The sequence below is a fragment of the Paroedura picta genome, chromosome 3, assembly GCF_049243985.1.
Source record: "Paroedura picta isolate Pp20150507F chromosome 3, Ppicta_v3.0, whole genome shotgun sequence".
Taxonomy (NCBI): Eukaryota; Metazoa; Chordata; class Lepidosauria; order Squamata; family Gekkonidae; genus Paroedura; species Paroedura picta.
This window is the reverse complement of record NC_135371.1, coordinates 169,384,459-169,405,875: the sequence shown is the minus strand read 5'-3', so window position 1 is coordinate 169,405,875 and position 21,417 is coordinate 169,384,459. Positions and strand designations below refer to the sequence as shown.

Genomic DNA, 21,417 nt, shown 5'->3' with positions numbered 1-21,417 from the left:
CTTATAAGTCACTTATGAAGAGTAGTAATTAAAACATTTCGTTAAAACAAGCCTGATTTAGGCTTTAAAACCATTTCAAATGTTGCCTCCACTTATAGTTTAAAATCTTGCTGGGGAGGGGGGGGGGTCAGCAGCTAGTTAGTGCTTGGAGGGATTGGTGGACGGATATATTCTCTGGACAGAGACTAGAATAAGGACTGGAAGCTTCAAACAGACAAGGAAGGAAAGCAGCACACAAAAATTCGGCAAAACGAACTCTATCTCAGTTAGGCTCCAGTCCTGCAGGCAATTTTCCTCAAGGTGGTCCATTGAATTGGCTTTCAAGGCAACCCACACAGAAGCCTGCATACTTTACTATGGGGACTTCCCACCAGGGTTCTGCAGACCCCCGAAATTTCACGAGAGCTCTGGAAGGGTTCTTTGGCCTTTTCTCTCCTGCCTTGAAGGACTCGACCACCAGCCAGGGAATGGGCTGCTTCCATTGCTTCCCCCCCCATCCGAACATGAGAGAGTTCTCTCGCAGTTTCTGTAGCTAGGAGGGGCCGGAGCCTGCCTACCTACTCCCACCTTCAATCACCTCCTGTCTCCCCCCCTCCACCACCCCCGGGCCTTTTCGAGCCTTCCTCTTAAAAAGGGTGGTGATTTCACTTCTGGTGCTGTGTCACTTCCAGGAGTGTTGACAGGGAAAGAAGGGAAATATACAGAATCTGTTCCACCTAATAGATTTCCGGTAAGGGCTTGGAGGAGGGGCGTGGTCTCATGGCTTAAGTGCCACTCAGCACTGACCACCCAGTCAGGGCAGCTGTCCCGCCTCTGAGTGCCTCCTCCTCCAACCGGCTTGCCTGTCTGTCTGACAGCCAGCCAATCACCTTCTGTCCCCCACCCCTGACCACCCCCTCCTCCTTCCACTTCCCTCCGAGGCTTGGAGGCTGCAGATCCCTGCCGCGTGAGAGCTGCCCCTGCCGGTGAGTTCCCGAACAACTGACTGCAGCCTTTCCAGGGCCTTCCGGGAAGGGGGAGGCCGTCCAGAGAGTTCTTCCACCACCACTCCAATCTAGTGCCCACTGTATTCCTGAATGCAACGGGCTTGGCCCCTAGTAGAAAATAAACCAGAGGACAGTAAGACACCTAGATGGCGATACAAGCTCGCTCAATCCAGCGGAGCAAGTAGATACATAAGACGTCTTCAAAATACAATTCCTTTAATGGGAAGTATTCTTGAATGCTTCCCAATGCGTTTCGCTGAACAGCGCTTTATCAAGGGTGTGCCTGCAAGCTTTACGAAGCGGCTTTTAGAATTGTTCTTACAAGCTTCTGGCTGGCTGGTGAAATATTCTAGGTTGTAGACTACTACAGATGAGGTTTTGGAAGCCCTTGATGATGCGTTGTTTAGCAAAACGCATTGGGAATCATTGAAGAATGCTTCTCATTAAATAAATTGTATTCTGAAGATGGAAGACGACATGCTATGATGGATTGAGCCATCTTGTGTCACTATACAGGTGTCCCAGGGCCCTTTGGTTTCGAAGCCTGAAAAATATTTCAGGAGCTCCTCCGCGGTCAAAAGGTTGGAAAAAGCTGCATAATTGCAAGGAGATGGACCATGAAGCAGAAAGAGGGGCTTCTGGGTTACACTAGCCTCGTAAATTGGCTGTCGCGTCTCAACCACATCCACACGAATCTGCAACTTAGCATCTGGCCAGCCGGGAAGGGCAGAACATGCAGGACGTCAAATTGCTCCATTCCCCAAAGACCAGGAAGGGGGGGGGGAGAAAGAGTTAAAATAGTTTAAACAAGAAACCGAAATCGCACCACAAAACAGGAAGTCGGTCAGCAAACTCCAGAGCAAAACCAAAAGTAATTCCTTAGAAGGGAGGGGAAGGAGAGGCCAGATAAGGATAAGGGGATGGGCTACCCGCTCCCACGAGAGACAGCACTGAGATACTGAGGCCACTGAGGGAGCAAACAGTACACTAAAAGCATCAAGTGCTAAGATATGGACAGTTCCCAGCCCTCAAAAAGTGCGTCTGGCCTCCACCAGGGTCAGGGCCTTTTCAGTCCTGGCCCCAGTCTGGTGGAATATTGTCCTTGTGGAGACCAGGGTCCTGATGGATCTACCAAAGTTCTGCTATTCCACCAGGCATATGGTTGAGGCCAGGGATAACAAATAAAATCACTTGGCTTCCCTCCTCCAGAGTATAACAAAATTGTCTAAATAAAGCGGTCTTTCTCAATCTTTTTGTCATTGAGAAACCCCTGGAAAGCTGTTCAGCCTTCAAGAAACCCCAAAAGTGGCATGATTGTGCAGAATATGGTTGTGAAGCAGAGCTGTGGACATGTCCACCCAGGGCCCCCTTCTCGTCCCACCCCCTTCCAGGCCCATCATTGGCCATTTTGGGAGAGGAGGGCAGGTTGACATGGCCATATATGGTCAGATCACATTTGGGAAACCCTTCCAGGGCCATCAGGAAACCCCAGGGTTCCTCTGGGTGGCCAGTGCAGAAAGGCTGAGGCCTTCCCCTGATGTTGCTGCCTGGCTCTGGGGTTCCAATGCAAATCCTTGCAGCAAGGCTGCAACCTGAGCCTGTATGCTCCTAATGGCCAGCTTCTCAGTACCGCACTCTAGAAAGCATTGTTGCTATGAAGACCCACATATCAAAAAATTAAACAGTAATGTTTGAAGCACCTTCAGGATATACAATCTATTCCAGTTTTAGCTTTCGGAAGAACCGGAACGCCAATGCTCTCACCCACAGAAACATAAAAAGGTAAAGGTATCCCCTGTGCAAGCACCGAGTCATGTCTGATCCTTGGGGTGACGCCCTCTAGTGTTTTCATGGCAGACTCAATACAGGGTGGTTTGCCAGTGCCTTCCCCAGTCATTACCGTTTACCCCCCAGCAAGCTGGGTACTCATTTTACCGACCTCGGAAGGATGGAAGGCTGAGTCAACCTTGAGCCGGCTGCTGGGATTGAACTCCCAGCCTTATGGGCAAAGCTTTCAGACGGCTGCCTTACCACTCTGCGCCACAGAAACATAGGCTACCATGAAACCTTATTCAGGTGGGTAGCCATGTTCGTCTGAAGCAACACAATTAAGCCTGAGCCCATTGGCACTTTTAAGAGGAGCAAAAGTTTCACTTGAGGTATAGGATTTCCTGTCCATGAAGGCTTTTACCCAGAATTAAACTTCATCAGTTTTAAAAGTGTCACTGGACTCAAATTTTGTTCTATGAAACCTGTCTTGAAGGCATTACTGGAAGTAGTAGCAGTAGTTTATTCGGTCAATTGTCCCATATAAATGATACGTCCGCAAAAAGCTAGAGTCATTAATAGTAAAAGTGAATAAATGTGGTGTCATGCAAAAATACAAGAATATTGCTCCATGAAAATATTAAGATGTGTTAAAACAATAAATTGCCGAGACCAAATATAATGTTATTGTAAATAGAAAAAAGTATTGCAATATATAAAGAAAAAAAAGGGGGGGGACTGGGCATCCTTGGACACACATTTCGTTTTTCAGCAAGGTATGTCACAGGTCGGTTGCCAATCTCCAGGTGGTGCCTGCAGGTCTCTCAGAATTGCAAGTGATTTCTAGTTACATCCATTCTCCCTGGGGAGGGGGGGGACACACTCTACTAAGGCATTATACCCTGGGGAGGTCTTCCCCCACGATCCACCCTCCCCCAAGCTCCAGGAATTCCCCAAACTGAAGCCAACAATAGGACTAAAGCTTCTACGGCTCAACTACTTTTGATGGTATTTGAGTCCAATGGCACCTTAAAGACGGGCAAATATAGTAAATAAATATAATAAATAACAAATAAAGTTTAATTCTGAGTATATGCTTTCATAGGCATGCAGAGAATTAAACAGTGTCTGCCTCCAAGGAGCCAGAAGTCTCCAAATTTATTCTGCTGCTTTGGGCCAATGTGGCCACCCACCTGAATCTACACTGGCTGGTATGTCAATGGGTGGGGAATCCCATCCAACCTGCCAGGAATGATGTCTGCAAAAGCAGGCTGTCCGTCCACAGGAAACTCCCACTCGAAAGAAAACTTGGCCAGAGAGTCGGCTAAGGATGCAGGTTGGGTTTTGCAGGAACAGACCCGACGTGTCTAACCCCCCTCAGGCAATATATATATCTATATCAATAATAACCACTTAAAAACACACACCCAAAACAAGGGCAGGGACACAGCTCCCATCTCCTTCCAGGAAGAGAAGACAAAGTTACACCGGACTCGCGCTTTTTGGACGGTGGTAGCTCCCGATTCGGGTTGCCAAATCCAGGCGGGGGGAATTCCCTGAGATTCAGGCATGGAGCCTGGAGAGGAAGGGGCCTCATTGAAATCCAATGCTGCAGAATCCCCCCCCCTTCCCAAGCAGCCCTTTCCTCCAGGGGGGCTGATCTCTGCAGTCTGGAGAGGAGCTGCAATCCCGGGGGATCCCCAGGCCCCCCCTGGAGGTTGGCATCCCTGCATAAGTTTAAAAAAAAACCCTATATAAATGTCCCCCTCCCGGTTTGCAAAAGCAGAGGGGGGGCATCTAATCCGAATTGGCGACCGGGCGTGTGGACAGAGCCCCGGAAGAGGGTATCTGGAGCGGCTTCCTACCAGGGGGGGGGTCTCCGCAGCCCCCCCCCCAGGCGGACTCCCCCGCGCCCTGCCCGGTTGCCAACTCCCCCGGGCCCCTCAGGCGCACTCACCATTTCTCTCCCGCCCGCAGCGTCCGCTCCCGCCCGGGCTGGCCAGGCCCGTCGCCCTCGACTTGCCGCTTCTGGGCCTCGAGCCCCGGCGCGCCCCGCTCCGCCGCCATCGCCGCCTCGGGAGCCGCTCCAACCCTCCGCCGGCCCGGAAGCGAGCCGCGGAGACACCTGGCTCCCCTCGCCCGGCGCTCGAGCGGCCCCGCCCACCCGCTTCCGCCCGGCCATGAGAGGGGTGGCGGGCAGGGGCGGAACTGGCGGCCATGCGGAGCGCGGCGCGGCGAGGACGCCATCTTGGGCGCGGCTTGTTCTGCGCGTGCGCAGTTTCGCAACGTTTCCTTCAGGTGGATTTAGAGCGGGGGTAGTCAAACTGCGGCCCTCCAGATGTCCATGGACTACGATTCCCAGAAGCCCCTGCCAGCGAATGCTGGCAGGGGGCTTCTGGGAATTGTAGTCCATGGACATCCGGAGGGTCGCAGTTTGACTACCCCTGATTTAGAGGGAGTCTGAAGCAGCGGAGCAAAACTTGAGTCCCGGGGCAACTTTGAGGCCGACCCATTTTTACAAAATTGTGTAGAAGCGTCATTGCTACGGGGGGTGCAATAGGTTGAGGGCTCGGGCGTAGGATTCTGCTATGGCTGACAACATGCAAGTGTGGTGCAGCAGGGGCTCATGGGAATTGTAGTCCATGGACGTCTGAGGGGACTCAGTGTGGCCACCCCTGATGCGTTTCCAGTGGGTTGGTGTGTTGGGTTTCAGGTAGCACAACAACATTTGAGGCCAGTAGGAACTTTAAGGCCAGCAAAGATTTACTCAAGGTGTGAGCTTCTGTGTGCAGGCGCACTTCCTCAGGCCGCACACTTCCGGAGGCAGACAGAAGGCCGTGTTTGCAAAAAAAAAACATCTAGATGCCAGAAACAAAGTGCCTCACTAAATAAAGTATGCGCATAGCTGCAGGATCCTATTCATTGCATCTGGAGAAACGGGCGTGAAAGTGGATGATGGGATCAAATCCTTCTAAAGAGCCACACGCTTTTGATTTTTGCTGAAACGGCCCTGCACTGTTACCCGGGGAAGTGTGCATGCACACGAAAGCTTATATCCAACGTTCAATTTTGTTGAATCTTAAAGGGGTCACTGAGTCCAGTGTTCAATCTAAATGATGTCCCATTGTTGTTGTTAGTTGCGAAGTCGTGTCCGACCCATCGCGACCCCATGGACAATGATCCTCCAGGCCTTCCTGCCCTCTACCATTCCCTGGAGTCCATTTAAGTTTGCACCGACTGCTTCAGTGACTCCATCCAGCCACCTCGTTCTCTGTCGTCCCCTTCTTCTTTTGCCCTCGATCGCTCCCAGCATTAGGCTCTTCTCCAGGGAGTCCTTCCTTCTCATGAGGTGGCCAAAGTATTTGAGTTTCATCTTCAGGATCTGGCCATCTAAGGAGCAGGCAGGGCTGATCTCCTCTAGGACTGACCGGTTTGTCCGCCTTGCAGTCCAAGGGCATGTCCCATACATGCCCAATAAAGCGGAAAGCATCACAGGGATAAAGTTGCCAATTTCCTTTTTCCTCTGTCACCTCCCCCCCCCCAGGTCCACAGATTCCTGTGGCCTTTCCCCTTCTGCCTTACTGGATTTGGCCCCAAGCAACAGAACTGACCGCCAGTACCCGGTGGGCCCGGCGGACAGGTATTCTGATTCTGACAAAATAAAATCAGATAAATTTGGGCACTATTAGATGCATGCTTTTGGGCTAGGAACGTGTTTGAAGTTTCAGATGTGGCAAGCAACAGCTACCAAGTCAGATATGCTTCCCTAGTGACAATTCTCTGCCCGGGTGGGGGTAACCATGTGAGTCAAAGAGCCTTCTTCAATGAGAGCCTTAATACACAGAAAGTCTTGGACAGTATACACCACGGATGGCCAGACTGTAGCTCGCCAGCTATCCATGGAGGACAATTCCCAAGAGCCTCTGTCAACATGGCACTGGCAGGGGCTCACGGGAACTGTATATAGTCCATGGACATCTGGAGAGCCACTATACACCATTGCATACTGAGATGTTATGCAACGGCAGCAGAGGTAAGATGGTGAAGTTGCAGTGTTTCATTCTGTATTATGCAGCTTTTGAAATGGACTTTAGCGCAGTAGAATTCCCAAAGACAGAACCACCGGGTATCTGAAGGCCAGCCTCACCAAGGTCCATGAAACGGCTTTCGGTTGATTAGCTTATCCAGGTCATTCTTGTGTACTCCGGCCAGCAACAGCTCTCCAGGGTCCCAGACGTGGGTCTTTGCTCTTTTCGAACAGTATGCCTTGATGCAAATTTTCATACGCTTTGGGTAAAAGCTGAGAGCCAGCTTGGTGTCGTGGTTAGGCGTGTGGACTTCTAATCTGGCATGCTGGGTTCGATTCTGCGCTCCCCCACATGCAGCCAGCTGGGTGACCTTGGGCTCGTCATGGCACTGATAAAACTGCTCTGACCGAGCAGTGTTATCAGGGCTCTCTCAGCCTCACCCACCTCACAGGGTGTCTGTTGTGGGGAGAGGAAACGGAAGGCGAATGTAAGCTTCTTTGAGCCTCCGTTGGGTAGAGAAAAGCGGAATATAAGAACCAACTTCTTCTTCTAATACCCATTCTAGCGTCTTTAACGTGTTGAAATTCTAGATATAATGTGTCTTGCCTCTTATTGCTGAAATGGAACTGCAAATGTGCAACCTAATTATTTCTGGATTAAATAAGTTATTTGGGAGATGCGCTATCAAATACCTGTCGTTAGGATTTGTTGTTTCCAACTCCTGGTGACTTTCTGGACAAAGGGCCACCGTGCTACTCTGTCCGCATCACTTCTTTTAAGTTTTGATAAGGTTAATCCACTTATATGTTTTTGATTCTCTCTCTCGCTTTCTCAACAAGACACCCTGTGAGTTAGATGGGGCCGAGAGCTCTGACAGGACTGCTCTGTGAGAACAGCTTTAACAGCTGGCTGCATGTGGAGGAATGGGGAATCAAACCCAGCTCGACAGATTATAAGTCACTGTTCTTCATCACCACACCCAGCTGGCTCTCTATAATAAAACAGTTCCTCTTTCCAAATGAAATTATTTTCGAGGCAAAGTGGATATGTCATAGACTTCGATCCAAGATGCAATTCTGCTCCCAGGATATCAAATCAACCCAATGCCCCAATGCCTAACACGTCCCTCTCATCTGTTAGCCCATTCTTTTATATGCTGCTATATATTATCTACCAGCTCTTGTGGCGCAGGGTGGTAAAGCAGCCGACATGCTGTCTGGAGCTCTGACCATGAGGCTGGGAGTTCGATCCCAGTTTGACTCATCCATCCTTCCGAAGTCGGTAAAATGAGTACTCAGCTTGCTGGGCGGTAAAAACGGTAATGACTGGGGAAGGCACTGGCAAACCACCCTGTATTGAGTCTGCCATGAAAACGCTGGAGGGCGTCACCCCAAGGGTCAGACATGACCTGGTACTTGCACAGGGGATACCTTTACCTTTAGGTGAACATCCAGAGTCTTCCATGTGCCCCATTTAGGTGAACGTCCAGAATTCTCCTGCTGCTGGGGGGTAAACGGTAATGACTGGGGAAGGCACTGGCAAACCACCCTGTATTGAGTCTGCCATGAAAACGCTGGAGGGCGTCACCCCAAGGGTCAGACATGACCTGGTACTTGCACAGGGGATACCTTTACCTTTAGGTGAACATCCAGAGTCTTCCATGTGCCCCATTTAGGTGAACGTCCAGAATTCTCCTGCTGCTGGGGGGTAAACGGTAATGACTGGGGAAGGCACTGGCAAACCACCCCGTACTGAGTCTGCCATGAAAACGCTGGAGGGCGTCACCCCAAGGGTCAGACATGACTCGGTGCTTGCGCAGGGGATACCTTTACCTTTCTTTATATATTATCTATGACTGTTACATTTCCTTAATTGGTTGCAAATGTTTAATGTACTTTCCTGTTTCTCTGCTCTACAAACACCGCCCCGAGACCATCACAGTGAGGGGTGGTATATAAGCCAAGTAAATTAATGAGGGGAGCATGCAGGGTTTTCATTGCTTCTCAGCAGTTCTGTGCCTTCTGTTATCCTGTTACCTTTTCACCTCTCCCTCAAACCACTGTAAGATATTTAACCTCAGACTAGGCAAAACCAAGCTTATTGCCCTACCCTGCAACAAGGAGAAAAAAGACCAGGTAGGGACTGCATACCTAAAGCCTGAGTAGAAAACTAAATTTTTTGTTGAAAATTTAGCAATCTCTAACCAGATAGCAAAAAAATTACGTGTATGTACTAAGATGGCAGAGTCTCAAGCAGTTTTCTCACTGTTTGGGTATAGGTGCAATTTATAATTTTAAAATAATTGTAATTTTAATTATAATTATAAAACAAATTGTTTTATTTTAAAACTCCATCAAGATGTCAAGTATCGCAGTTTCATATTCTAAGTTAAAAATGATGCTTTTTGCATTGTTAAAGCAGTACAATTGGGTTAGGTTTGATAGGACGGAAAGAATTGTATATATTTCTATCCCCCCCCCCAAAAAATGGATTTTACCACCTCTAAGCAGAGATGTAAATTTAAAACTCCATCAAGGTGTCAAGAATTGCAATTTCATATTCTAAGTTAAAAATGATGCTTTTTGCATTGTTAAAGCAGTACAATTGGGTTAGGTTTGATAGGACGGAAAGAATTGTATATATTTCTATCCCCCCCCCCCAAAAAAATGGATTTTACCACCTCTAAGCAGAGATGTAAATTTAAAACTCCATCAAGGTGTCAAGAATTGCAATTTCATATTCTAAGTTAAAAATGATGCTTTTTGCATTGTTAAAGCAGTACAATTGGGTTAGGTTTGATAGGACGGAAAGAATTGTATATATTTCTATCCCCCCCCCAAAAAAATTGGATTTTACACCTCTAAGCAGAGATGTAAATTTACCCTGGAAATTTTACACCTCTAAGCAGAATATTATATATATATATATTATATAATACTGGGAACTGGTGTTTATATATACATGATTTGGAGAGGGTATTTTCAGGAAATGCTCTTAGCCCAGGAATGTACCAACAGGGAAATGTGGCCTAGAATCAAAAAACGTGGAATGCTAGAGCTAACAACTCCCCAAATGGCTGCAGAGGATTTTTTCTTCTTCTGTACAAACCCCTTTGACATTCTACTTTCTTCCATCCGAATCCAAAAGAGAGATGTTGGACACTCAAAACTTCTTGGAGACTTTTTAATCAGTTTCGTACATTTGGATATGGTGCAAAACCCTGAATAAGGGAGATGGAGGAGCAGCTGGGAGAGAAAGAATTCTGCATTTTCCTTTCTGCCACCAAATCATCTTCTGCGTTCGTCGCCACTTTCTGGTCTGTTCAAGCAAAGAAGCTGCTTCTTCAGTTCAAGTTCTGCACAAGGCCTACTTTTCCCGTTAAGAGAACTAAATTCTGTCCCCACCCCGGCGAAAGGTGGCGGGAAGCACGCGGATATAGTCCATTCCATATGCTAATGACTACCCAATTCCAGAGCTTCTTGGTCACTGCAAGAAAAGGTTAACTTATCTGTTCCAGACCAGAAATGGCAGTTCTGGAGAGTTCTTCCAATCGGCACACCCCTCCAAAGTCAATTCATCCAGATCTTCCGCACATTCACTCTTCGACAGGCCACTTTGGAGCTCTATCTCACATCATCCAAAGTGGATTTTCTCAATTCTCAGACACTCAGATACCATGTACGGTAAGCCAGCCAGTTTAACTATCAAGGCACCCTCCAAAAACTACAATTCCCACAATTCCCAGGGGGAGAAATCATGACAATGAAAACGGGAAACTGCCAGCTTACACTTGCACGTCAGTTGCAACGTTTGTTGTATCCAACTCTGCCATATTTCTCTGTATTCCCGTTTCTCGTCTTTGGGGAAGAGAGAAAAAGTTTCTATTCTTGACTCTCCCCACCCCCAAGGTGACACTGCATTTCTTGGTTGAGATCTCCCCATTAACTCCACTCAGACTGTACTGTAACAGAAATTTCTATGGGCCCTGAATCGATGTATATTTAACCAAGGATTTGATGTCCTTAACCACAGATAAAGGGACTGCATACCTAAAACCATGGTAAGGAGAAATCATCGGCCGAAATTGGTTGCAAACCATGGCTTGGACCCATTGGAGCATTTCCATGGATGGCCCAAGAGCAGCATTTCAGGGGACACCCCGGGTTGCAGTGGGGGAACGGGGAAGAGCAATAAAGTCCTGTGGGGGCAGAAACCATGCTGTCTGTAGAAATGCTTCATGGGATCCAAGACCATGGTTTATATTAACCATGGTTTATATTAACCATGGTTATATTAACCATGGTTAAGCATCACATCTGCACTGAGCAAACCATAATTAAGGCAGTTTGTCCCACCTCTGCTGTTTCTGGTGTCTCCCTACGCATGAACTCTCAAGCCGGGGCTCAGCTTGGGAAGCTAAAACCAGGGCTGCCTTGTATATCGATGACCTTCACGAGGGTCAAAGAAATACGTCGTGGCTGTGTGTGGGTCCCGGGCTGCGAAAGGAGGAACGACGAGGAAATGCACCCCGTGCACTCCACAACTCCCGCGGGAAGGAAGCCTGACCCTTTTGGACCCAAAGATGGCTAGTATTTCTTTAAGACAAAGGCAGGGAGAACCTTAATCTCAGAAGGCCTGGAGCTCTTAAAGAAACAGATCTAAGTAGGAAGACTGGGTGGGGTCAAGAAACGGTCCCCCTTCAGCCGTAAGGTGCATCCCAGGGAAAAGACTTTGGGAAAAGACGGAAAAAAAGAGGAACCAGGTAGCCAGAGCCTAGAGAGGAACAGGCAGGAAGAGAAAGAGAGTCATGCAGGCAGGTTACTGGACTAGCGTTGCTGTTTTCTGAAACCGAAGGAAAGGCGCTCTTCTTTCGTGGTTATTAGGACCCTCTCTGTAAACACAACCCTCTATTATCCCCTGAGCTTTAGGTTCCTGTCAGCATATCCCCATGGCAGGTGACACCTCTGCTGGTGGGACTCTCCTCGGATCTCTCCACCACACAGACTCCGCAGGCTGGGCCAAGAGGTCTCCTGCATTACTAATTCCTCGCAACCCTGCACAAGGCAGCCTACGTTTCTGCACGCGCCCCCCCCCCCCCCTGTACAGGTGGCACATTCCGCAATCTTTACGTTGCCAGAGGATGGTGGTTATAATAATATGGCTCTAAGGGGGCGGGTGGGGTGGAGGTATTTTTTTTAACCTTACAAGTGTTCCATGCTGCATATAAAAATGGTTACATATGTACATATATACACACAAACACATAAATTACATACATATATAGGCCATGATCGAAGAGAGGGAGGCTGGGCACTAACTCGCCTATACGTGCAGAGACAACGAAAGCTGGGATTGAACAGACATCCTAGAATTCCATCCATCCGGGACTCGGGCCTCAGCGCCACAGGGGAGCTTGGAGAGCTACAGCATTTTTGCACTGGGAGTCCTACTGTCAGTGAGAGCATCAAAACAGCTTAACTTTTGGAGTGGGATCTGTAGATATTTCCCTTCTCCTCGGAGACAGAAGGATGGGGAGTCAGAGTCCTTGGGGATCCTACCTACCGACAGGATTCTGCAGGGATTTCCGAGCCTAGATCAATTAAGGCTGGTACGTTTTTCTGCAAGAACGGATTGCGGAACTGACGGTATCCATCAGACAAGGAATATAATAAAAAGCCAGGGAGACGGAAGCGGGTTTTCTGTGTGTGCGTGAGAGGGTCAAATGGCTTTCGAGTCGGGGCTCGATCAAGCGGCAGAAGTTCAGAGTGCGTCTGTTAAACTGCAAAATAAAGGCTTGTGGGGTAAAGGAAAAAAGAGGCCAATGAGCCCCTGAGTAGGTCTTTTATCGCAGTGGTCCCCAACCTTTCTGAGGCTGGGGACCGGCAGGGCATCAGGCCGCGCCCGCACGGGCCACGCCCGCGCATTGGGCCGCGCACCAGGCCGCGCCCGCACATCAGGCCGCGCCCGCACATTGAGCATGCGTGGATGCGCCGTGCGCATGCGCAATGCACGGGCGCAGCCCTGATTCCCTCTCCCCACCCTCCTGCAGTAAGAAGCTTCCCGGGCCGCAAGCTTGCGGCCAGGGAAGTTTTTTACTGCGGGGGGGGCGGGGGGGGAGCCGCGGCCCGGCGCCATGGCCTTCACGGCCCGCCACTGGGCCGCGGCCCGCAGGTTGGGGACCACTGTTTTATGGAACAGGGGCTGCAAAACCCCTTACTCAAAACTCTCCACTTTTGATAAAGTGCTCTGTGAGCGCACAATGGAGGCTAGTTATCCTCCAAATACCTTTCGGCTTACCTCTGGTGCAGGCCAGAGGTGAGCCTCGGGGGAACTCGGTTGATGGAAGGACTGAAGAGCCAGCGCAAAAGAGCTGCAGATGGCAGAGAGCAAAAGTGAAGTCGATGGACGAAAAGAAGAGCAGGAGCAATGACCAGGACAGCTGCAAGAAAAGGATCTGTGTAGAGATCAAGCGAGGACATCGTCAAGGCTGTTAAATCAGAAAAGGGTCCCGAGTACTGTAAAAAAAAAAATGCAGTCTGGCTTTCAGAAGAGCCAAGAAACAAGTCGTGATTGCCAAAAGCTTAAGTACTGGAGGAGGGCAGAAACGAGATCCAATCCAGAGGGGAATTTCTCCTGGGCAAGCCCTATAGACAGCAGATCCCATTCGTTTCAACAGGGCTTGCCTGGGAGGTTTCCCAATTGGACCGAGCCCACGGAGGACTACGTGCAAACCCTGAGTAAGCAAGCGAACCATGCGAGGGACATGACCGACCGACAGGAATAACTCAGCCTGGGTGACAGGGCTGGCCACGTGTGCCCGGAGAGCCCAAGCGAGGCACAGATCGAAGGAAGACAAAGCGAAAACAAACAAACAAACAAAGGATCTACTACAGGGGTAGTCAAACTGCGGCCCTCCAGATGTCCATGGACTACAATTCCCAGGAGCCCCCTGCCAGCAAACGCTGGCAGGGGGCTCCTGGGAATTGTAGTCCATGGACATCTGGAGGGCCGCAGTTTGACTACCCCTGCTCTACTACAATGTGAAAAAAACAGGGAGTAGTGGGTTACACCTTTGAGCCGAAGCAGACAGGAAAACGAGGGCAGGGGGGGCTCTGTGCAGCATGAAAGATGAATAACCAAGGAGGGGAGGATGATGGACAGGAAGAAAAAGACACTGCTCCCAAAAAGAAGCCTCCAAGGTGACCTATCCACCTGGCCCAGCAGGTGGGCTTTCAACACGCCTCCCTGCCAAGAAGACTTCCATCCTGTGCCAAAATGCCAACAGCAACGTAAGGAGAAGGGAGACAACAGGTCAAACCAAGTGAGAATCGGCCCACCTTTCAAACGACCAAAGGGGCCCTCTCCCACCCCGCCTGCAGATACACAAGAGTACAGAAGATGAACACACAGACAATGGCCCCTTTTCGGTTCTCCCCCTTTCCCTCCGGGCAACTCTCCTCCCCGCCCTTCTGCCCAATCAGGCCGAAAGTGGGGTTGGGCTCCTTTGCGGATAATACTGTATGCTCCCCGCAGCTGGAGGGGGCAGAGCAGAGGTGTCTCTCCTTATAGATCTTTGTAAATATAATATTTTATCGTATCGCGTTGAAAAAATAAAAACTTAAAAAATAAAATGAAACACCATGCTTGTGTGTGTGTGTGAGAGAGAGAGAGAGAGAGAGAGAGAAAGGGAGGGTCCATCCCAGCAGCAGAGGGGTTATCCGTTCCTGGACAGGGGTAGGAGGTGCTTACCCTTGGCTCCAGGGCATCGTGACCCCCCCCCTCACCCCAGTGAAATTCCCAGCCCGTGTCCTCTCTCCGCAGTTCGACACAAAGAAGCCGGCAGTAGGGGTGTGCCCACGGTGGGGGAGCTGGTTTATTGTCTGCCCCGCCAACCCAGATCCAGGGGAGTTTCAAAGCAGCAGATTCGGCCGTCCATTCTGTCCGTTCACTGAAAGAGGGGGGGGAAAAAAGAGAAAGTCTTTTGCCTCTGCTTCTCCTCTCTGGAGACGTCACCCTCACCCCAAGGTTCGCCTCCACCGTCTGCCGTAACCTTTCAAGTTTCCAGTCCGAACTATCAATTATTTCCCTTCCAGCCATCCCCGTAAAATTCAGCGCGTTTCCGGTGGGTAGCTTTATTGGTCTGCAGTGGAACAGAGAGATTCGAGCCCGGTAGCAGCTTCGAGACTGACGAAGTTTTCAGGGTGTGAGTTTTCGGGAGTCAAAGCTCCCTTTATCAGATCGGGAAGCTTTTATTCCCGAAAACTCAAGACGCTGAAAATTTCGTGGGTCTCGAAGCTGCTACACAGCAGGGGCCGTGCCTCATGGCTACAGCACGTTTTGGCACGCGGAAAGATCCAGGTTCAATTCCCAGATTGGGCACGTAGGTGATGTGAAAGACCTCAGCATTAGACCCTGGAGAGCTGGGACCAGTTTGAGTAAACAATATTGATGGACCGATGGTCTAATTCCGTTTAAGGCAGCTTCCGTGTGTGCCGTCCATACTGGACTTGAATTCAGCTGTTACAGCATCTAAAGCAGGGGTAGTCAAACTGCGGCCCTCCAGATGTCCATGGACTACAATTCCCAGGAGCGCCTGCCAGCAAATGCTGGCAGGGGCTCATGGGAATTGTAGTCCATGGACATCTGGAGGGCCGCAGTTTGACTACCCCTGATCTAAATGGCGCTTACAAACGCTCCCGTATGAGTACCCAACAAAAAGAATCAGTAGTAATTCCACCAAAACTAAGAGATCATGGCTTCTCTAAGGTCACATAGTGAACTCATGACACGGTGACATTTCAGCAGGGGACTTCCCGATTCCTTCTTTGTGGCCCTTTTGTCCAACTCTGGAATCGGCATCCTACGGCCCTGTTAATTGGACATCTCAGCTGCCCGATTCCTTTATATTCTGTAATTCACCTTGAGTCCCAGTGGAAAAAGGCGGGCTGTACATGAAGATAATAAAATAAAAGAGCTCAAAGCGGCATACCCCCGCCTCCTCTCCTTTGTTCCGTCCTCCAAAGTCGGCAGGACAAGACGGAGTGGCTGATTCAAACTCAGGTCTCCCAGGTTCTAGCTGAGCCCTTTAACACTACCCTACCGGAGGCCACACCTTCCGGCTTTCCTTTTGCCACCTTGATACACACACACACGGGGCCTCCCTCATCCTCTCCCCCGCTCCCTTTCTTCCAATCCCAAACAATACAACGTCCATCAGCGGACGTGTATCGGAGCAAAAGGTAAGAGTCTGGATGCGGGTGAGGCCAGAGGAGCTGAGCAGGCTACGACCGTGTGCCGACGTAAGGGGGGAGGGAACGCCACTTGTCATGCTGAGAACGAGAAGGGTGCTGATGGAAAAGGGAGGGGCACCGATACCTGACTCGGTGGCTAAAATTCAGTGTCCACTACCTGGAACGCGGCGCTGCCTGTGGGAGAGGAGAGACTGTTCACCGCCCAGCTACAGAGTATTAAAACAAGGAATGGACACTGCCTAGTTCGTGGAAGGGGACAGGGTGTAAGACAAGGTGCTCTTCCTTCTCAAAAGCTTTTGGAAAGGAGAAGGGATAACAGGCAAAGAGGCAGCTCGTGAGGGATCTTCCATGCCGAATCGGAGTAAAATGTCACTTGTAAGGAGGGGACAGATGAAGTTAAGGCAAATCCATGACATTTTGCTGCCCATATTAGAAGATCCATATATTAGAAGTTCCATCCTCTTCTCATTAATTAGTATGGGGGCTTAGTCCCCTCGGACATCCGCCTGTAGGATAAACAGGGAATTGTGCCCCCATGGAATTGCTTCACTTCCTGCTTGGCCACCCACAGAGGCTTCACTTTGAGTTCCTTGTGGGGTAGGGCAACCATGGGCTTCGAGGACTTAATAATAGGGAAAGTGAAAAATGAAGGGAGAAAGTTGGGAGAAAGAGCTGGGGCAAAAGTGGGCAGGGCCTGATTCCCAGTGGGCAGGGCAGATGGAAGGGTGGGCGGGGCTCTGGAGAGGGCAAGAATGGCTCACCTGATTCAGGCAGGGAAGCTGATCTCAGCCCCGTCTCTTTCTGTAACTGAATCTCCTTTAGTGCAAATATTGATGTGGCTGAAAGAGGAGATGGAAAACAGGAAACAAATGGGACAAGGACCTTTTAATGGATCTACTAGTCTGTAACTAGTCTCTTCGTCTATGCAGGGGACAATCATCGCATTCCTTAATCAAATATATATATATTTATATCCCTGATCAGGAATTGCCAACCTTTTTGAGCACGTGGGCTCTTTTTGAATTCTGGCATGGGGAGTGGGCTCGGCCCCAAAATGTTTGCCATAAAATGGCGGCCGCAGGAGGTGGAGCCAGCCACAAAATGGCTGCTGCAGCTTACCAACGTTTTTAAAAATCTACACAGCCAATCTAATCTCCGTGTTGGAGAACCCTAGTCTTAATTCACATTTTCAAAGCCACATTTCCAGATATGGATGGTGTGAAATTAATCATTTTTTTAAAGTGCCCCTCAAAAATGAATTTTGAACATTTTCTTCCCAGTTTTCTAAATTCGGGCCAATTATGACGGTGTAAAGATGTACCTATATATACTCGCGCATAAGCCGACCCGAATTTTAGCCAAGGCTAAAATTTTTACCACAGGACCACCGATAACAGGAAAGTGGGGGACCCTCACTCAAGTATAAGCCTAAGGGGGCTTTTAAAAAAGTGCTCAAAAAGTTGGCTTCTACTCGAGTATATACGGCACATTTTCTCAACAAATGTCATTACTCAGAATGTAACAAATTACATAATATACACGATTACCGGGGTGGGCAACTGTTCAAAAGAATTTTTGGCTGCTTAAATTTAAACTGTGAAAAACATATAAATACATCAACGTATTTCCAGCATCTTAACATATGGGCCCCCTTTTGAGAGCAAGTTATCCCCCGACTGGCAGAAAGAAATGCCATCTGTACTGCGCTTTCCTTGCGGTGATGAAGTGTCAGGCAGCGATTGGCTCGGGTGGCATGAGAACACGGAACACTTAGGAACATTCCAATAGCTCAGGGAACAACTCTTGGCAACACAAACAGTCCAACCTCTTTGGGACAGGTGTCAGTTTGGCTGGGAATGACCATCCTCACGGTCCTGATGGAAAGAGGAACTGTGTATGAACTGAGAAGCTGCAGGGGAAGCAACCCCAAAACGGTGGGAATGCAAGAGCCAATATTCCCAGAGGCAGAACGACTGTGTGAAATAATAGGAAGTAGACCATTAGATGTGAACCTGAGCATATGTGTCTGTAAGACCGTTTATGCACTGGAGGTTTCATGCCAGGCTGCAGGCAGGGGTTTTAGTCGTGGCAGGTTACCCCACCTCTTCCTGCACCCACACGGGGGAGCATTTGGCCTGGTGCACCTCATCCACACCCAATTTGTGCTCCTGCACGGGAACTGGGGCAGTGAAGTTCCCAGTGCATAATCGGTCTAAGGGAGGACATACTAGAGAGGGACATCTAAGGAAACGGCTGCAGACTGGGGGCTAAAAAGCCAAAAGGGGCATATAGGTTGACGCGGTGGGGAGGTGGGGTGTCTTCTAAGAGTTGTACAGAGAAGTGGTGCCCGCTGCAATGTGAGTCCACAAATCTAAGGGAATAGCGAAGGCAAAAATACGTGGCATGATGAGTTTGATATCACACAGCAAGCAAATTATCTGACGAAAGCTTCTTTCTGATCTCTATATTACAGTAGAAGCGAAAGATCTTTAAAAAAAAACATCCCAAGCTGATTGAAATCTGCCCGTGTCAATTTATCAACTGATGATGCGTGGGGTTTAGGGGTGGGGTGGGGTTTAGGGACGTGCATTCGGATCATCCAAGCCAAAAAACACCCCCCAAAACACCTTATTGGTATGGCTGCAATGGTCCCTAGAGGCTATAACGGGGGCTAGAAAAATTCGGCATTCCCGAATATTTACCGAATCCAAATATCATCCCGGTATTGGGATCCAGGAATATCACGAAATTCTGATTTTCCGGGTTCAGTATACCTGGATCCAAAAAAGACTCTTTTTTGCATACCAGTCGCAGGGGCCCACGTGCGACAACCACATATCATAGAATCATAGAGTTGGAAGGGGCCAGACAGGCCATCTAGTCCCACCCCCTGCTCAACGCAGGATCAGCCCTAAGCATCCTAAAGCATCCAAGAAAAGTGTGTATCCAACCTCTGCTTGAAGCAAAGATTAGGCTTGTCAGCAGCCCTGCGGTCCTTTGTCACGTTCGTGTAACATGTCCCGTCACGGAGAGCCTGACATCAGCTGCTCTGATGCTACCCGACACCAGTGGCCAAGTTTCCATGCAAATCCCCTTTTGTTTGAATTCCCTCCCTCCCTCCTTTGCCTGCACCTACTGTCCGGGAGTTTGAGGACTCGCTCTCCCAGACTGTGGAAGAACTGGTGCCGCATGGCCTCGTCTGCAGAGATCCGCTTCCTGCCTTCGAACTGCATTGGAAGAAGAAGAAGAAGAGTTGGTTCTTATATGCCGCTTTTCTCTACCCGAAGGAGGCTCAAAGCGGCTTACAGTCATCTTCCCTTTCCTCTCCCCACAACAGACACCCTGTGAAGGAGGAGAGGCTGAGAGACCCCTGATATTACTGAAGAAGAAGAGTTGGTTCTTATATGCCGCTTTTCTCTACCTGAAGGAGTCTCAAAGTGGCTTACAGTCGCCTTCCCTTCCTCTCCTCACAACAGACACCCTGTGAGGTGGGTGAGGATGAGAGAGCCCTGATATTACTGAAGAAAAAGAAGAGTTGGTTCTTATATACTGCTTTTCTCTACTTGAAGGAGTCTCAAAGCAGCTTACAATTGCCTTGTCTTTCCTCTCCCCACAACAGACACCCTGTGAGGGAGGTGAGGCTGAGAGAGCCCTGATATTACTGAAGGAGAAAAGTTGGTTCTTATATGCCACTTTTCTCTACCCAAAGGAGTCTCAAAGCGGCTTACAATTGCCTTCCCTTTCCGCTCCCCACAACAGACACCCTGTGAGGTGGGTGAGGCTGAAAGAGCGCTGATATCACTGCTCAAGTCAGAACAGTTTTATCAGTGCTGTGGTGAGCCCAAGGTCACCCAGCTGGCTGCCTGTGGGGGAGCGCAGAATCAAATCTGGCTCGCCAGATTAGAAGTCTGCACTCCTAACCACTACACCAAACTGGCTCTGGAAGGAGGGGGAGAGAGAGGGAAATAGAAAGAGAGATCAACCCCAAGGTCTGGGTCAAGTTTAGAGGGTTATACGACTAAGCTGCCAAACTCCTACTAGAAAGCTTGCCTCCACCAACAGAGAAAGGCTACGTGGCTTCCCCTGGTTTGGCTTAGCAGCCTGTTGGTTAGAAGACCCACCCCCAGATGTGTAAGGGATTAGGCCAGGGGTAGTCAAACTGCAGCCCCCCCCAGATGTCCATGAACTACAATTCCCAGAAGCCCCTGCCAGCATTTGCTGGCAGGGGCTTCTGGGAATTGTAGTTCATGGACATCTGGAGGGCTACAGTTTGACTACCCCTGGATTAGGCTTTTCCTTTTGCTTGTCACTCTGACCAGAATAACAATAACCAGGCAAGCCTCAAGGGGGTAAGAGCGAACTTTATCAACTTTTTTATCTTTAAGAAACTACTGAAACATTCTTCAGGCTTTGAGGAACCCCAGAAGTGGCACGATGGTGCAGAGTATGGTTGGGAAGCTATGGGTAAGCCCACCTGGGGCCCCTCCCCTTCGCACCCCCTCCAGGCCCTTCATTGGCCAATTGGGGAGGGGAGGGGCAGATCAACATGACCATATACGGTCATATCACCCGATATATGTTTAACAATTTTAAAAAACATATAAAAAATTAATTACCTCCTCCCCATTCGGGAAACCCTTCCGGGGTCCTCACGAAACCCCAGGCTTTCACGAAACCCTGGATGAAAGCCTGGAGTAGACTAAGCCCTTTGCCCTGAAAAGAGAGCTTTCTGCCCTGTAACCTACATCCTCCTCTCCTAAATGTTTTGGAGTACCAACCAAAGATGAACCCTGAGAGAGTACTGATGGTCCACCCCAAATCCCCAGGGACTCACAGGGCAAATAGCTGACTGAGACAGCCCCATCTCGAGAGGGTCTTGCAAATTAGGGCTGTGAGATAATGGTGGTTCTGCCATTTGGGGGAGAGGTTCCCAGCGATCTGCTTTGCCAGCCATGATAAGGGAGGGCCTTCCTTCTGCTCAGACTGGGAAGCAAACCGAGGGACTGGGGCCCCAGGGAAGAGAAGCCGCCCGACTCCAGTGCTCACCTGCAGCAGCTTGCTTAGGAGGTCAGCTCCGTCACTGTCCAGCCTGCACAGTACCAGAAAGGCAAGGAGAAAAATCACGATTGGCACCCCCTTCAGAGAAGCCAAAGCTCTGCTTCCCGGGCCTTTGTGGGGCTGCTGGCCTTCTTTATAGCACTTTATTATTATTGTTGTTGTTGTTGTTGTTGTTGTTGTTATTATTTCCTGCCTCTCCTGACAGGCTCGAGGCGGGTCACAACAACTAACCCCATTAAAATTCCCATTAAAACATCAATCTACTAACATGACGGCTAAAAAAACAATCCCTCCCCCAATTATCAAAGAGGTGAAGAGGAAAGGATG

The 21,417-nt window shown here is 49.4% G+C and overlaps 2 protein-coding genes across 6 annotated transcripts in view; both read right to left on the bottom strand.

The window, feature by feature from the left end:
* Nucleotides 1–5,012, bottom strand: part of USP11 (ubiquitin specific peptidase 11) — a 33,723-nt gene extending 28,711 nt beyond the window's left edge. Inside the window, exon 1 of the mRNA XM_077329413.1 lies at nucleotides 4,711–5,012. Coding sequence (XP_077185528.1) covers nucleotides 4,711–5,000 — 290 coding nt within the window. The 5' untranslated portion in view covers nucleotides 5,001–5,012. The remainder of the gene's footprint in view (nucleotides 1–4,710) is intronic.
* A 9,612-nt stretch (nucleotides 5,013–14,624) lies between these two features.
* Nucleotides 14,625–21,417, bottom strand: part of CDK16 (cyclin dependent kinase 16) — a 72,655-nt gene continuing 65,862 nt past the window's right edge. For 4 of the 5 annotated variants that reach the window (XM_077329411.1, XM_077329412.1, XM_077329407.1 and 1 more), the window contains 4 exons: nucleotides 21,079–21,121; nucleotides 19,169–19,259; nucleotides 16,794–16,871; nucleotides 14,625–14,729 (listed from right to left, as the gene is read on the bottom strand). In XM_077329411.1, the coding sequence (XP_077185526.1) occupies nucleotides 14,692–14,729; nucleotides 16,794–16,871; nucleotides 19,169–19,259; nucleotides 21,079–21,121 (250 nt within the window). In that variant the 3' untranslated portion in view covers nucleotides 14,625–14,691. Of the gene's footprint in view, nucleotides 14,730–16,156; nucleotides 16,207–16,793; nucleotides 16,872–19,168; nucleotides 19,260–21,078; nucleotides 21,122–21,417 lie in introns of all 5 variants that reach the window. The other variant, XM_077329408.1, reaches the window with a different exon arrangement.